This window comes from Schistocerca nitens, chromosome 3, assembly GCF_023898315.1.
Source record: "Schistocerca nitens isolate TAMUIC-IGC-003100 chromosome 3, iqSchNite1.1, whole genome shotgun sequence".
NCBI classification, from domain to species: domain Eukaryota; kingdom Metazoa; phylum Arthropoda; class Insecta; order Orthoptera; family Acrididae; genus Schistocerca; species Schistocerca nitens.
In genome coordinates, this window is record NC_064616.1 from 142206535 (window position 1) to 142225197 (window position 18663).

Genomic DNA, 18663 nt, shown 5'->3' on the forward strand with positions numbered 1-18663 from the left:
TGAATGTGAACCATTATAATATGGATACATTATTGCTCCATCAACATCTGTACATTCTAAACTAAATATGTGACCAATTTCATGAACCAAAACTTCAAATAGAGTTGTTTTATCTTTTGGTGTATTCATCAATCTCCAAGTACCACCGCTCTTCATCAGCCATAGGTATTTCCAAAGGAACATTAATCATGACTGGGAATAGCGCGAGACCTAACACATGGACTTTTCCATGTAGTTCCTTTGGACAACAGCGACCATATATTTCATACTTCCGTACATGTATTTTATCTGTAATTAAAATATCAGGATAATTGTCATCTTGATGACACTGAATGTCAATATACTTTTGCCACTGGTGAAATGCTGCCATTGTTATTTGTAATAACTTCTTAGTTGCACCTTTATGATTCTATTCCAATTTTTCTTATTCCATTTGAACATAGTGGTCCTATAGTCAGTATTTATATCTTTTACTCCAACCCAAGGCTTATTCATAGAATTTCAACTTTCTTCACTTAACTCAGCAGTTATTTCAAGACCATATGTTTCCCAAAATATAATTAATGCAACACTAAATTCATTTTCACTCACTCAAGTAAGTTTTGCATCATCCTGCTTACCCAACCCGCCATAATCATTCAAACATCTCATTGCTTTATTTCTGCCATCTGCAATCACTATTTTTACAAACAACAATAGCAGAAGTACCTTCATTTATGTAGACCTAAAATATTATAAGATTAATCTAAACCTGTCCATTTTGAATGTATTGAAACAAAGAATCGACTATATTTATTGATGAACCTGATCTATATACAAAATTTTTAATAAGTATGAAAATCTAGTAAAAATATTTTTATTAAATGGAGTCAGTCACCAACATGGAGCAGCCTAAATGCTGCTTCAAAAGCTGCTTCACCCCCAACAAGCCTTCACATAGTAGTAAGTGTGTTATAGTTACTGATGAACAAAGTAAAGCTAAAGATATTGCTGTAATTTTAGAATATAAAAATAGATACAACTTATAAACACATAGACGAAGATGACAAAACAATTTATGAAAATTTAGGACCCTTCAATTTGGAAGGTCTAAATATAAAAAAGAAATTCATTATTTATCAATGAGGGGGACCTGTATCCTTTAATTTTAAAATCTCTAAAAGAAGAAGCTAAACAGTTTTAAAAAGTTGGCTGCACATGGAGTTGTACTGTCGATTCGTAAAAATGGAGAACAATCAAAGAGAAAAACATTCACTTGGAAAATTTAAACAGAATCTAAGATGGAAGTATACAAGGCTTCAGAGAAGTAATTCATGATGTGATTGAAATAATAAGTGAGAGAAACAGAGAAACAGATTCATTATTACCACATGTTGTTCCTCAAAAAATCTATCAGAATTCAAACCAGCTTTCGTTATTTTAAGATTATTTGACTATGAATATTATTATTATGAAATTAGAACACAAAGTAAAAATTTAGAAAAGCAGTCATACATTATTTAAGACAGAGATCTTGATTTTAAAGAAATTTTAAGAATTAATTATGATCCTGCAGCGGCTGAAGCAGCTTTAGGGCTGCACCCCAATTCTATAAATTTATATCAGAAAATGAGAGAAAATTTACAAATTATTTGCTATCACAATGTATCTCATCTCGCTCAACAATTTTTTGAAGTATGTTCCTTTAATAACATTTCTACACATTAAACAAGAAACATGTTCTGTTAACCACTCATAAACACATTTTTATGAAAAATTTGATTACATTTAGTTTTACGAATCAATAATTTTGATCAGTAATGTATATAGAATGAACAACTCCTTCAGCAGCCTCCTGGCTGCACAATTTACTACCTTCAGCTTGCTACAGTATTTCATTAGGTTTTATTATTTTGTGCAGTGAAGATACTGATCTTTGTGGATATTTTAAATTTTTTCCAAATTAACTTTATCTGAAAATTCTATAATAAAATCTTTGAACAGTATTTGTTTATGTGATAGACCACCACAAATAAAACTGTATTGAAATTCACTTATAAGATATTGAAACAATTCTTCATTCTAAGCTGTAGTATCCCAATATAATTTATCTTGAAATTCTAGCATAAAATCTTCAGATAATTCTAGCCCAATTGATGTGCATTCACAATTTAATTTCTCTTGAAACTCTCGCACAAATCTTTAGATAAATAATTGGGACTATATGATATATCATCCCAATTTACTTTATCTTCAAATTCTCTTATAAAGTCTTGAGATAATTGTTGACTACATGATATACCAAACAAATCTATTTTGGCTCGATATTCTCTTATAAAATCCTTATAAAGTTTCTGATATCTTGATGTATACAGTATAACCAATTCATTTCATCTTGAAAATTTGTACTAAAATCTTCAGATAATTTTTTAACCTTGCAAAAGTTTTGAGATAATTTATAAAATGATATTATATACTTCCATGCTGCTTTATCAAATAGATTTTCCTTTTTAACATAATCAACAACTATAACCTCACACATTTCATTTGTTAAATGCAATTCATTGCCAACAGCCAAATTTCTTACACATAAGATGAGTCATTTGAATAATTTGTTGTTGTTTAGCTTTTAGTTCATTAATCTCATGATTATCAATGTGATAATTCACATTTGGGGCATTACTCCCATAGAGACGACCAATAAGTTGGTGTTTTCTCAGTACAGCATATCCTTTAATTCCTAGTCATTTTGCTCCAGCTTTTAATTCATTGGCTTTAAGGGCTTGTAGGCTCTCCATTTATAAGAATTATTTTTCATTAGAGAGATAAAAACTGACTGTTTCTGGATGCCTGTAATTATGAAGATTTTATGCTTTATTCATGATGGAATTCCTCATGTGGCAGATACAGGTTCCCTGCAAGTGAAACCTGGAAAACTAAACAAAACAAAACAGTTTATTTTAAATTTCTTAAAGAGAATAATTATTAAAAACGTTTTTCATTAAATGGCAGCTGTCACAAGTACATCTGGCACAGCCTGAGGGCTGTTATAGCTATGGCTAATGCTGAATCAACTATGACGAATATATTTGACTATGTGAAGCAAATTCATTTGACACTATCCGATGACCAAATTTTTTTAGAATTATGGCTATAATTGAAAGAGAAGAAGAGGACATAAATTAAGCCAAATTTACTTTCTTCTATGGGACTTCTGAAGGACAGTCAGCGGTCAGAAAAATCGACCACAGATTTTTTAAACAGGAAAATGTTTTTATAGAATTTTTAAAAGAAAATGACACAGATTACGAACAAACAGATTATCGCAGTGGAAAAGAGAGTTGCTACTTGTATATACAAGAGGATATAAAAATACATCTCCAAATAATTTATCTACAAAAAGATGGTTACCTTGACTACAGATAATTTCAAATGCGCTCTTATGTTCTCTTATGTTCTCTAACGCTAAGAAAGAAAAAAACATTATCTTAACCTAGAATAAACATTTCTCTCCTATGCTGCCTACAGAAAAGAATATAAAGTCATTCACTCTCAACAACAAACTAAAGAATTTGAAATCAAACAAAATAGAAGAAGAACAAAAACTACTACAACAGTGAAAAGGTAAATATAAAGAATGCCCACAACTAAAAATATGGTATCTTATGAAGCAGAAATGAGAAAAGAACAGATTATTTATATTGCCACATCTAAGCAGTATTCCAAGAGATATTATTCCGAAGTTCATCTGTAGTCTCTAAGATTATCTTACATGAAGATACTATAATTACGACAGCAGAAGGCCTAAACAAGATAAAATATTTTATCTTAGCTAACATGAATGTACAGGTCGTAAATTAGTAGAACATTTGCATAATATTTATTTAGGTCTACACAGTGTAGAGAAAAGTAAAGAAATATACAATATTCACTTTAACAGTCTATCATATTTTCTTGAGATAGTATGTGAGCAATTCAATAATACTGTCGATGAAATAAATGAGAAGAGAAAAAAATACTTGTGAAGAAATTTTGAAAGAGTCTACTATAGAATTTGATCAAATTTTAATCAAGGAAGAAACTGAACATTTACCAGTTGTACTTGATAATTTGAATAGAGGAGAGATTTAACCAATCGATATTTCTGTGTACAACACTATGGTGGATAAACTGAATGTGCTTAGACAACCTCTAGAAGACCTTCTTGAATCTATAGGATATAAAATTCATGGAAAGCAAGTGATATGGTGGTTGGTTGGTTTGAGGAGTAAAGGGACCAAACTATGGAGTCATGAGTCCCTTTTTCCGCAATCAAACAGGTCTCAGGCCAAAAACAGTCCCAAAACGAGTGAGGGAAAGTTAAAAGGCGTAAAACTAAATGGGAACCAATCTGAAAGAGAAAACTAAAGAAGCTAACCAAAAGGGGAAAATGTACACTAAAAGGAAAAAGTAGTGGAAGGTATTAAAATAATATAGCAGATGACCTACGTTAGCTGATCACATAAACAAGGAAGAATGAGCCAGCCATTCTGAAAAACACGAAAATCTCTAGCAGAAAAGACAAGGCTATAGGAACACAGATGGGGAAAGGACAAACAAGACAAACAGCAAAGAAAGAGTGAGAACGAGTTAAAATGGAGGGAGGGTGGAGGCCTGGGAGTGAAGACCATACGCTCACCCTTACATAGTGTGATGAAAAAAACCCTTATCAATAATCGTAAAAGTGTATCAGCCATTCAGTCATTGTCTCTGAGCACTGTTGGTAGTGTGGCGGAAAGGTTAAAGGTCTGCTGCAGTGTGGCTAAAAGTTTGCAGTCCAATAAGATGTCAACAGCAAAGTGGGAACAACAGCAACACTTAGGAGGGCCTCGTGATGGAAGAGGTGATCATAAGTCAGCCAAATATGGCCAATGTGGAGCCAGCAAAGGACAACAGAGTCCCTGGTGTGGCTCACATGAATGACTGCAACACACTCGTTATCTCCTTCATAACATGTTTATTTGGTGTACTCAGGGAGTGCCTTTCAGTATCAAAGGTCGCGAAAATTTTATGCGGGAAAACTGATTGGAGATCAGTCTCTGGCGGGCCGATCTCCAGTAGCTTTTTTGGCCAGTCTGTCACCTAGTTCATTGCCTGGGATCCTGACAGGTCGTGGGGTCCAACTGAGGGACCCTTGAATGTCCACGGAGGACATAGAGAGACCTCTCGATAGTCATTACCAAAGGATAGTGAGAGAAGCACTGGTCGAGAGCTTATAGGCTCCTTAACGAATCAATAAAGATGATGAAGGACTCACTGGCACAGGAGTCAATGTGCTCAAGAGCACGAGAGATGGCTACCAACTCCGCAGTTAAAACATTGCAGTCATCTGGCAAGGAGCACTGTGCAGTATGGTCAGCATGAGCATAAGCAAAGCCAATGTGGCCATCGACCATGAAGCCTTCGGTGTGGAAAATTTCTAAGCCCTGGAACTCACCAAGAATAGAGAAAACGTACCACAGAGAGCCTGAGGTGAAACTGGGCCTTTTGGGTCTTGCAGTTGGTCCAGACAGAGCTGTGACTGAGGCATGGATCACGGAGGCATATGCGAGTGGACCTGCAGGAAAGGCAGTACAGGAAAGGGTTGAGTGCAGTAAGAAGCGATGGGACATTGACTGCAATGGGAATTGGCGATCTGGGTGACAGTTGCAGGTAATGAATTGCCATTTTTGGGAAAAGGAGATGGTATTGCAGGTGGTGAGGCTAATTATGAGTGTAGGCAGTATAATTTGCAAGCAGTTGCTGTCATTTAATCCACAATGGAGGAACGCCAGCTGGTATGTGGAGGCTGTTCACTGGGCTGGTTCGGTAAGCTTCCATTGCAAATCGAACTCTGCAGTAGTGTATAGGGTGAAGCAGCTGCAATGCTGAGGGTGATGCTGAATCATACACCAGGCTCCCATAGTCAAAGCAGGACTTCACGAGGGCTTTGTACAGTTGCAGCAGTGTAGGGCGGTCAGCACCCCAGTTTGTGTGGCTCAGGCATCGAATAATATTAAGCTGCCACCAGCACTTTTCTTTGAGCTGATGAGGATGGTGAAGTCAAGTTAAGTGGGCATCTAATACCAGTCCTAAAAAGCAGTAAGTCTCCACTACCTTAAGTAGCTGGCTGTTGAGTTAAAGTAGCAAATTAGGGTAGACAGTACGATGGCAACAGACGTGCATAATGCAATTCTTGGCGGGTGAAAATTGAAAGCTCTGAGTGAGGGCTCCTGACTGCGCCTTTAGTAGGGCTCTCTGCAGTCGACTTTCAGCCACCCCACTAGAAGAGGATAAGAAGGAGATACAAAAATCGCCAGCGTATAGGAAGGGAGATATCAAGGAGCCCACTGCTAGTGCAGGACCATTAATGGCAATTAAAAAGAGTGGTATACTCAGGACAGAGCCCTTTGGGACCGCATTCCCGTGAATATGGGGCGTACTAATTTGAAGTCTGAAAATGTGGACTCACAAGAAGTTCTGTATAAAAATCGGGAACAGACCCTGGTGGCCCCACTCATGCAGAGTACTCAGAATGTGGTGTCACCAAAGTTATCGTAGGCTTTCGTCACGTCAAACAAGACAGCAATAATGCTGATCGGATGGCAGACTCCAGGTGGACCAATCTGTCGTTGGTCGAATGCCGTTGGCGAAACTGCCCTGGGATGGATCCAAAGGCCCCAAGACTCAAGGAGCCAGCACAACTGCTGGCCCACCATACATTCGAGCAGCTTGCACAGTATGCTGGTGTGGCTGATAGGACGATAGCTATCCACATCTAGCGGTTCTCACAATGTTTTAGCACTGGAACGATGATGCTTTCCCGCCATTACGATGAGAATTTGCCGTCGCTCCAGATGCCGTTGAAGATGATAAGGAGGTGATGCTGGTGATCTGCTGACAGATGTTGAATAATTTGAGAATGAATGTGTTCTGGCACATGGGATGTGTCAGAACAGGCAGCATGGACACTGAGAAATTTCTACTCACTGAAGGGAGCGTTATATGAGTCAGAATGGCTTGGAGTAAAGGGTAGGTGTTGTTCTACCTGCTGTTTGAGAAGACGAAACGCAGGGCGGTAATTCTCAGATGCAGAAGTGCAAGCATAAAGCTCAGCAAGATGCCTTGAGATTAAGTCTGGATTGGCAGATGTAGCTGCACCTCTGAGAATTCCAGGTACACCTGCAGGCGTCTGATATCTGTAAAGGCATCGTATATTCGTCCAAGCCCTGGAAGTAGAGGTCTGTTATACAGTGGTGGAGATGTATCGTTTCCAACGCTCCAGCTTCCGTCGTTTGACCTGTGCACGGAGCTGTTTGAAGGAAATGAGGTTCTACAGGTTCTACAGGAATAGGTGGCACTTACAACATTGGAGTGCCCACTATGGTCTCTAACGGCAGCAGCGATTTCCGGCGACCGCCAAGTCACTGACTTCCGCTGGGACAATGTGAGGAACAAGGAATTGCCGCTTGAGCTGCGGCAACAATTGTAATAGTGATGGTATGGATCACATCAGTGATTTTGCCAAGCATCAGAGATTCAACAGTATCGTAGATGAAAGCATCCCAGTCAGCCTTGGTAAAAGCCCATCTGGACAAGCATCCATGTGAGTGACGCTGGGGTAGGGACAGAAAGAGTGGAAAGCGGTCACTACCACACAAGTCGTCGTGAGCTCTCTAGTGGATAGACAGTAGAAGGCCAGGACTGCAAACCAAATGATGTGCCATATGTGCCATATGCCACACTGAAATGAGCGAGGGCACCTGTATTAAGGAGGCAAAGGTCGAGTTGAGTTAGTAGATCCTTGGTGTCCTTACCATGGCCAGTAATCTTGGGTCCACCCCACAAAGTTTTATGGGTGTAAAATCACCCAGAAGAAGAAAAGGTGGAGTGCCTTGGGAAATTGGTGGAGACAATATGTGGTGCGGCACTTGACCAGCTTGAGGAAGGCAAGTGTTACACATGGTAATTTTCTGCCCTGTCCTTACCCTGGCAGCCACATATTCTAATGGTGTATGAAGGGGTACAGGTTCGCTACAGAGATAAGGACATAGATACAGACTCCACCTGACAGTCTGTCATAGTTACAACAGATTTGTAGTACCCCCAATAGCCATGAAGGGCATGGTATACATTGCAGAAAACATGTTTCCTGCAGGACAACGCAAAAATCAGGTGTAACACTTTGGAGCTGTCATAACTCAGCCAGGTGGGAAAAAACAGCCGCAACTCCACTGGAGGATGACGCTTTCTGTCATTGGGGAAGGCAGGATGGGGCCGAGGAGCCACATTACGCCTCAGTACCAACTGCTTCCACCAACTGTGTGCCTGCCTCCATTACCGTTGCGTCTGAGGCGTCAGGGAGATTTAGGGGATGCCAGAATCTCCCTCCTCCTCAGACGCAGGGCTGTTAGGGAGTGGTTGTGTGGGGGCCACCGGAGTCTCCCATTACCTAGCAGACTTTGTCTGTTTGCCCTCTCACCACTCTTTGGGGGCTAGCTCAATGGGCATCGCTGAAGTAGCTTCAGGGATAGAGGGAGACTGTGAAGCCCTTCGACCAGCAGCCAATGGCTCCTTCAGCAACTGACTGGTGTCTGGCTTCACCACAGCAGAAGTCGTGGAAGGGAAAGTCCCGAGGGATCTCATCCTTGCAAGAGCAGCCGTAGGAGGCTGCAGCTCTTCCAGCAGAGGGGTGGGGACCGATGTCCCTGATGGCTGGAGGGGCGTTGCCCCTGAAGTAGATGTTAGAGAAGCAATGGGAGGAGGAGTGCCACAACCAACAAGGGAGAAAGCGTGATTTGGCGGCCCTGAGGGTTCACTGTTTGAATTGTTGCTTTTACCAACGCCAGAAAGGGCGATTTCGGCATAGCAACAGCATAGGAGTGTATCATGTGCACAGGGTGTAGGCAGCCTTATTTACATCTTGCCTCTGTGTAGGTCAGCCTATCCAGGTTCTTATGTTCCATTATTTTCCGATCTTTCTGAAAACCTGCATAGTCAGGTGAATGGGGGGAATGGTGCTATCTACAGCTGACACAAACGGGAGGAGGGCCACAAGGAACGTTGGTGTGTGATGAACGTCCAGATTCCCAACATGTGGGGCTGTTGTGATAATGAAAGGACATGTGCCCAAATTTCCAACACTTTTAAGCATCACATATGGCGAGGAAAATAAGGTTTAGCGTCACACCAGTTGACGTTTTCAGACAATGAAACACCTTCAAAAGCCAAGATGAAGTCACTCATAGCAACACTGTATACTGCTGGCCGCTGTTTCCGAGCAGTTCTAGACGCTTGTCTCAGGAACTGCGCTGCTGCTATGGTCGCAGGTTCGAATCCTGCCTCGGACATGAATGTGTGTGATGTCCTTATGTTAGTTAGGTTTACAGAGTTCTAAGTCTAGGGTTCTGATGACCTCATATGTTAAATCCCATAGTGCTTAGACCCCATCTGAACCATTTGAACCAACCCTTCATACTGGTGCTCAGCTGTGTGAGTATGAGGAGATCTCTACAGAATACAATGCTCTGGAACATATTTAAACTCTTACGAGGGGGGGAGGGGGAGTGATGATGGAGACCGGAACAGCACCGAGCTTTGCAATGCATGTGACTGGGTGGGAGATGTTGTTTGTATGTAGACCAACCCATCCCTCATTTTCGATATTCCCGCCACTTCATCGAACTTGTCTTCCAAGTGCTCAACAAAAAACAAAAGCTTTGTTGTTAAAAAGTATTACCCATCAGACCTGGAGCTAACTAAGTATTGAGGAGAATACTTCGTTTTCATGGTCTTGAGTCCTGCGGCCCTCTAATGGTGTAGGGAGGGATAGGAATGACTTGGAGTCGTTTCTCTCAGCATTATAGTGTTCCTTATCTCGCTTAGAGACCGCTGTGACCGATCGACCACCAGCATCAGATAACGTCATCTGCCTCACTGTGGGTCAACCACCCTGATGCCACCCACTCTGGTCAGGGGCTCACCCCAGAGGCGCCATCCTGCCACAGCAAAGGCCACCTGACATGATGGCCATTGCTGGGAGTCCTGATGCTCCAACAAGATTGGCATCTACCCTTTGGCATACATGGGAAGTTGGCAGCTCTGGCATCTGCTGTGCACTGCCCGTGTTGTCAGGGGGCTGCGACCAAGGGGGTACCTGACAGGTCCACCCCAGCAGACTGTCTATCATGCTGGATATTGGGTGTTGAGGAAACCAGTGTTGTGACAGGGTTGAAAGAGGACAGTGGACAATGGAAGAAGATGATGTACCCCAGAAGGTGTTCTTGCCGAAATAGCTGAACTGCAGGTTTAGTTGCAGAGCCATGACAATGAGAGGTGCAGAAGATCTAATTGCACTAAGGATATCTGGTGCACCACGTAAGTTATCCTTCCCCAAATGGCCTGCACTTCATAGAATTTTGAAAGTATGAGGTCAGACCCCACAAGAGGACCAGAACGAACTCAAATTCACAAATAGATTTTAAGTATCGAAAATCTTTTTTTAAAGTATTTGGAAGCAACACAAAAATCGCATTCTTATTAGTTATTTGATTTATAGATTTAGAGACTATATTTTCATCATCATCATCAGGATAATATACATACAGAAAATTTGAAACGTAATTTCCACATTCACAGTGTATACATTTATATATAAGAATTTTTATTAGTAAAGTATGAAAATTTAGGACCATCCATATTGGACAGCCTAACACAAAATGAAAAATAACAAAAGGAAGAAGTAAATCCATAAAACAAAATAACTTTTATTTACCAAACTATTCTATGAATTACCAAATCCTAACCATTTAACATGTACGTGATCCATCTTTCTCAATACTTTCTCAACTAAATATACATCACGATATTTTGTTTTGGTGTAACTCATAAGCATAAAAATTTTCTATTAATTCTTCACCATTCAAATTCTTTAATTTGTATGTGATAGGATTAGAATGAATAACATCTTCAATTCTGAAAATTTCTGTTGAAAAATTAACTGGGTGTCGTTTTTCAAAAGTCATTTAAGTTTGCTGATTCTCACCCTTTCTCGTACTTTAAATTTCGCTTTATCCTTAGATTCAACAGTATCTGGCTTATAATTTTTTTCATGAACTTCTATTGGCTTCATTTTTATTATTGACTGCTTTGTGTCATTGTACTCATCAATTAATTTAGAAACTAAATCAACTCACTTGTAACTACCTTGAAGACTAATTCCCTTCCACATCTTTTCTTTAAGTATTCTATTAAATCTTTCTACAACAGAAGCTTTTAATTCTGTGAAAGGTGAATAGTGATTAATGCTATAATTTTTCATAGTGATTGGAAAGTCTTTATTAGAGAATTCTTTATCATTATCTGGTACAAAATTTCTTGGCTTTCTCTTTCTAAATACTTTTTCCAAAAGCATCATCCTAATTCTTAACTGTTTTCACTGGAACAGCCCAAGCAAATTTCGAAAAAACGTCAATAACAGTTAATAAATATTTATAATCCTTATTTATTTTTGAAATTTCTATAATTTACCAGAATTCATTTCTACTAGATCTGTTTGCCGGTAATCATCTATACAAATAGTAATGACTTGTCTTCTTTAGAAACTTTTCTCATTGTTTTATATAATTCATTAAGAATTTCGTCACGAATATTAACAGTATTTGAAAGGGTGGAAGAATTTATCAGATCATCACCTACAAGATTTTTCAACAAATTTACTTTTCTCAGCTTTACATAGTGTGCAAAAACCTCCAATCTCCTGTCTTTCATTTCTAGTTGTTACTCTGTGAGGATTATGCCTGTCAGTAAATTTTTTACACTTCAGTTGTTGATATGATCAATTTAAATAGATTAAAAATGTAATAAATTTTAAATCTTTTTTCCATTCTATTATCATCATTTGATTCTAAAATCAGTTCTCCGAACATGAGTAATTCACCTGAAACATGTCTAGTTTTCATTGACTGATTCAGGGATACAAATATTTTATCTACGACTTCCACACTCTTAAGAAACCTACATTTCACTTTATGTTTGTCACACATTCTGTTTTGAAGATCATTTAATTTACTTAGATGTGGTGTTAAGTCAGTCTTTGAGAAATAATCTGTAAAACCTTTTTCTATGTCCGTTTTTGTAAACTAATTTGTAAAACTGTTACAGTTATCTCTACAAAGTTGATTAAACCTATCTTTCAATTATATTTTAGTGACATAATTACTGAATTGTGTTAGAATACTTGCACATTCCGGTTTTGTGACGATATTCGATAGTTCATTCTCTGCATATTGTCTGGTAACTGAATCATAACCGGTTATTGGAGCTTTTAAATCTACTGGCCTTCTACATTTAAAATTGATGTATACTTTAGTTACTTTAAAAATGACTCATATTTTATTTGAAACTGTTTTATTAAATTATTTGATCTATTTTTGTTTCTAATCCATTGAAGTCTATTTTTGATTCATTAACCATTTCAGACTGCGTTTCCAGCTTATTCCAAAAAAAGTCCATTTATTAAATTTAAATGATCACTAAACTTGCAATTTGCAAGTTTACACATATGGCCACAAATTACTCCATTAAAGTTTTGGATTCATTGTTGATTACAGTACAGCTAACTTGAACCAAGAAGTTTAACCACTTTGTTGGGAATACGTCCTTCAAATGAATCAAAGAATAAATTGTTTTCTTTATTCTTATAATAACACAGATTAATATATGGTATGTGTTTGAGTTAAATAAAAGACCTTTGATTAAACTAATCAAAATCAAAAATTAGTTAATTCATTGAAAAAATGTTGTACTATTAAAAATCACCTGGTTGCACCTGATGCACCCATTTACTACTGCATTTCATATCGCTTTGCAACTCTGTGCCCAGATATTTAAACGACAGGGCAGTATCAAGCGTCACACTGCTAATGTAGCATTTGAAATTATTTTTCTCCCTACTTACATTTTTCTACATTTAGAGTTAGGTACCATTCATTACACCAACTAGAAATTTTTCTAAGTCATCTTGTACCCTCCTAGAGTCACTCAACGGCCACTCTTCCCATACATCATCTCATCACAGCAAACAGCGGCAACATAATAATGTTAATAAGGTCTCATCTTAACCTCCAACATAGTTTTCTTTGCATGGCTTCTTAATGTAGTGTATCTCATGCTTTTGATAAAATGGAATTGTACTGTTACAAAATTATTCTTTTGGACCTTTTCTCATCAAGGAAGATCTAAGAAAGTGGAAAGCATAATAATCGTGCCATATGTACAAACGTCACGTAGATTTCTCTTTACATTGCGAGAAACGTGTACCAGAGTGTGGATGTAGTATTACCGAGCTGTACCAAAATTGAATGACCTATAACTGAAATAAAACACGCAGGTTCCCAGTAATGCAAATGGAGGTGTTTGCAAAGAAAATGCTTGTGTCAGTAAAAACTTTCGCTGATATTAACGATCAGAATGGGAGCTAAAATCCTGTATATTCTGACAGTTCAAAGATCATGCAATTGCACACCTATGCCTTAAGTATAAGCAGAACAGTTTCTCTTAATTCCTTGTAGGGAGGGTTTTTAAGCATGCATTACAAATGAAAATTGGTATCTAAGTTTCATCTCCCTGACAAAATGCTGTTACTCGTAATCATCTCGTTACCAACAAGAACAGTTTTCATATAAGTATACTAAATCGGAGTAAATACAGGATGTTTTTAAACTCGCATCGAAGATTTTAAGGGCCTTTAGTAACACCCGAGCAGGTATTTTTTTTATCCTGTGACGCAGGAAATGTAAGAAAATGCTACCCACTCTTCCATTTCTGCTGGGTTAAAGAACGTTCGTAATATACTGCACCTCTAGAATTCCTTAGATTTTTGATCAAATAACAGTTGGTATGAAGAAATGTGCATTATTCATAAGTCACATTGTGTATTCGTTGTATATTCTCAGAACACTGGGACGAACCCTGTTCCCCTTCCATGACAGTGAACACCATTGTCATTAGAACATTATTTAGGTTATTCGAAATGTTTTGAATACAGAGAATTTCAGAAAGATACTATAACTCTTCCACACAAAGCATGTCAAAGGTGGGGTGCTTTATGTTGTGCTTGTTCTGGTAACACGGAAACAACGATTCTGAACACGACTTCCCATTCAAAGTTATACACTCCTGGAAATGGAAAAAAGAACACATTGACACCGGTGTGTCAGACCCACCATACTTGCTCCGGACACTGCGAGAGGGCTGTACAAGCAATGATCACACGCACGGCACAGCGGACACACCAGGAACCGCGGTGTTGGCCGTCGAATGGCGCTAGCTGCGCAGCATTTGTGCACCACCGCCGTCAGTGTCAGCCAGTTTGCCGTGGCATACGGAGCTCCATCGCAGTCTTTAACACTGGTAGCATGCCGCGAGAGCGTCGACGTGAACCGTATGTGCAGTTGACGGACTTTGAGCGAGGGCGTATAGTGGGCATGCGGGAGGCCGGGTGGACGTACCGCCGAATTGCTCAACACGTGGGGCGTGAGGTCTCCACAGTACATCGATGTTGTCGCCAGTGGTCGGCGGAAGGTGCACGTGCCCGTCGACCTGGGACCGGACCGCAGGGACGCACGGATGCACGCCAAGACCGTAGGATCCTACGCAGTGCCGTAGGGGACCGCACCGCCACTTCCCAGTAAATTAGGGACACTGTTGCTCCTGGGGTATCGGCGAGGACCATTCGCAACCGTCTCCATGAAGCTGGGCTACGGTCCCGCACACCGTTAGGCCGTCTTCCGCTCACGCCCCAACATCGTGCAGCCCGCCTCCAGTGGTGTCGCGACAGGCGTGAATGGAGGGACGAATGGAGACGTGTCGTCTTCAGCGATGAGAGTCGCTTCTGCCTTCGTGCCAATGATGTCGTATGCGTGTTTGGCGCCGTGCAGGTGAGCGCCACAATCAGGACTGCATACGACCGAGGCACACAGGGCCAACACCCGGCATCATGGTGTGGGGAGCGATCTCCTACACTGGCCGTACACCACTGGTGATCGTCGAGGGGACACTGAATAGTGCACGGTACATCCAAACCGTCATCGAACCCATCGTTCTACCATTCCTAGACCGGCAAGGGAACTTGCTGTTCCAACAGGACAATGCACGTCCGCATGTATCCCGTGCCACCCAACGTGCTCTAGAAGGTGTAAGTCAACTACCCTGGCCAGCAAGATCTCCGGATCTGTCCCCCATTGAGCATGTTTTGGACTGGATGAAGCGTCGTCTCACGCGGTCTGCACGTCCAGCACGAACGCTGGTCCAACTGAGGCGCCAGGTGGAAATGGCATGGCAAGCCATTCCACAGGACTACATCCAGCATCTCTACGATCGTCTCCATGGGAGAATAGCAGCCTGCATTGCTGCGAAAGGTGGATATACACTGTACTAGTGCCGACATTGTGCATGCTCTGTTGCCTGTGTCTATGTGCCTGTGGTTCTGTCAGTGTGATAATGTGATGTATCTGACCCAGGAATGTGTCAATAAAGTTTCCCCTTTCTGGGACAATGCATTCACGGTGTTCTTATTTCAATTTCCAGTAGTGTATATTGTGGCCCCCACTAAGAACGCTCATGGAATTTGATAGGAATATGAAACACAATGAGCATTTGTACCAAATTCGTGAGCAAAGCTGCACTTTAGTAATTACGAGTGTTGGAACCTAAATAGTGTCAACTATTTATTTACAGTTCGTCCAAAATAGATACATGTTTCAAAGATTTACTGATCAAAGTAGTCACCAGCATTGGGGAAGTCGTAGGATACTCTTACCGGTACCAGTTGTGTTGACAGTTCGAACGGCGCAGTCTACTGCCCGACGAATTTGTTCCTGTTCTGAAGCGAATGCAGTGAAGTGTTTCCTTCAGTTTAGAAACAAACAAATCAGTAACAGCTTGCACTGTATGTGCTTGAGCATTGTCCTGCAAAATGATGCAGAAAGTGTCATCACTTCTGTCTCAATGCTGTTCGTTTTTGGAACACAACCTACGACCAGCTTAGAGACAGAAGTGATGACACTTTCTGTAGGACCTGACCATCATTTTGCAGGACAATGCTCAAGCACATACATTGCACGCTGTTACTGGTTTGTTTGACTGATGGGGATGCTAAGTGCTATACCACCTCCTGCACTCTCCTGACTTAAGCCCTCATGAGTGCAACTCGATTTCTAAACTGAAGGAAACACTTTACGGCATTCGTTTCAGAACTGTTAGAAATTCGTCGGGCAAGAGACCGCGCCGCCCGAACTGTCAACACAACTGGCACTGCTCAGAGTATCCTACGACTTCCATATCGCTGGCAACGGGTTATACACAATGCTGGTGACTGCTTTGAAGGTTAGTAAAACTTTGAAACACGTATCTATTTTGTGCGAGCTGTAAATAAATAGTTGCCACTATTAAAATTCCAACCCTTGTATATTTTTATTGTTTCCAGCCATTATACCTCAGGTCCGATTTCAGTTATGTTTATCATGTACATAATATCACAGACAAACAACTGAGTGAAGCAGAAACGCAATTGTTAGAAAGACACCTCAAGTACAAGACCAGCAACAACAGACAGACATACGCAAACATTAGGGAAAGCGTGGGCTCCTCTCGCCCTTCCCCCCTCCCCCTACGGAAGATACTTGAGATCTACTAACACAGACGACATTCACACCAGAAAACTCTCCTTCAATACAAACAGCACAATACAACAGAAATTAATAACAGTGACAGAAAAGAAAGATATCTGGAATTGATTAGGAATATATGAATTAAAGTTTAATAATTGCAACCCAACTATAACGGGGCACCCGCAAGAAATTTTAATATCAAGTACAAAGAACATATAAAGACACTGACTTACATCGAACATCTAACAGGAGAAAATCACCTCCACACTATGATTAAAACATTTATTGCAGTCGCTTGCTAAAATACTAAAAGAAAGGGCATGTTTACTCTCCAAGAAGAGGTTTTCACACAGACAGCCATAAAGAAAAATGGATATGCTCATTGAGCAAAAAATTAATAACAGTACATGATTAGAATAAATTCACAGCTTACAATAAAAAATTTGAAAAATAATAAAACACGCACACTCACACAGAGTGAGAGAGGGGGGGGGGGGGGGGGGGGGGATGGAAGACTATCCCGACTGTTATACCTCCGACCAGCCAACCCTCACCATCACAACATCCCACTCCACCGCTACCCTCTACAAGTCACATGATCCCCCAGTCAACCCTGTAGCAAACGCATTATAGTGACACACATCCAACTATAAACTTAAACTGTGTCATGTAGTGTCTACACAAGAGCCAATGGGCACCCGAAAACAATAAGAAACATAAAAGTAGGCGATGAACCACAATCATATAACTGCAGACAGGAAGATAACCTAAATGCAGTGTCGTGTCAGGAAATACTACATGTGTCGTAACTAACGATGTACAGTAAAACGATTATGTTTTCTTTTATAGGCCACTGATGGTGCCAAATACGAACAGGTGAAACATGTTTGGTTGAAAACAAAACAAACATTCACTTGAAAAAGACAGATAATATGTATCCTAATCTATGAGATAATCACAATTACAGTAACTGATTCTATATACATAACTGAAATCATCCTTCACGGTAGGGCACCATAGCACTAAGAACCTCGGAAGTGTGTTAAATTAAAAATATTCCGGAACTAGCAGTCTGTTCAAATTCCTTGTTTACTTTCTCTCTGTGCCTTTAAATCTTTTTTGCCCTGCATTATCTAACTTACATGCGCACATTGCTTTAAGTAGTTTCACTTAATAAAACCTGCAGACTCCAAGTATTCTGGTACCTTGATAACTATGTTGCAGAAACTCCGGGAAGCTACTGAGGTTCCCATACAATTCGGAGAGTCCAGAGCATCAACATAAGCCGCTGGGAGACACGCCATATGGAGAAGCTCACGTTTTCAACAACGGTGATCGCGGCAGACGAGGAAGGAAAATGAAGTTTCCGTCAAGAGGCGAAGTTGACGAAAATTCTGGATACATAAACGACGTTCAAGATATAGAAGAGGGTGTGCGCTTTACCTCTTTCGGCGCCAGCAACTTGAAAGGGAAGGGAATCAAATTCCCGACATTTTCAGCCGAGACGGAGGGCTACATTCCAACTGTCCAGTCTGTTACCGGACAACAGCCCAGGGACCACAGCCTAAGTAAGGGCTTTAAATTCCCAGACATAGAAGACGAGCAGCACCAAGAAGAATACAGTTATGTTGCTAAAAGGAACAGCTAATTCAAGCCGTTACTTACCATATGGTCAATGGACAAGATAACGTCTCAAATGTTCTGCATTTGTGCATACAGAAGTATTCTAAAACATAATTTTTTTAAGTTTGCAGTCTGAAACCTAGAAATAGAGCTCTTATTTTCTGACATATATCGTCTTCACATCTGCTTAGACGACAGCAGAGAGCTTAAGAATCAAAGGAAGCGACATCCCTCATCAGTGAAGTTATTCAGTTTCAAGTAACTGAGAATTGTTGTACACACTCTTTCTTTGTCAATGATATAACTTAATGAAATTTCTTTTGCATTTTGATAAAGTTTCCCGTAATGAATACAGTAATTTACTCCCCCTTAA

The 18663-nt window shown here is 40.1% G+C and overlaps 1 protein-coding gene across 1 annotated transcript in view; it reads left to right on the forward strand.

Moving 5' to 3' along the window:
* The window catches only part of LOC126249110 (uncharacterized), a 73880-nt gene extending 55499 nt beyond the window's left edge, over positions 1–18381 (forward strand). Inside the window, exon 5 of the mRNA XM_049950760.1 lies at positions 17892–18381. Within this exon, the coding sequence (XP_049806717.1) occupies positions 17892–18315 (424 nt within the window). The 3' untranslated portion in view covers positions 18316–18381. The remainder of the gene's footprint in view (positions 1–17891) is intronic.
* The last annotated feature ends 282 nt before the right edge of the window (positions 18382–18663 follow it).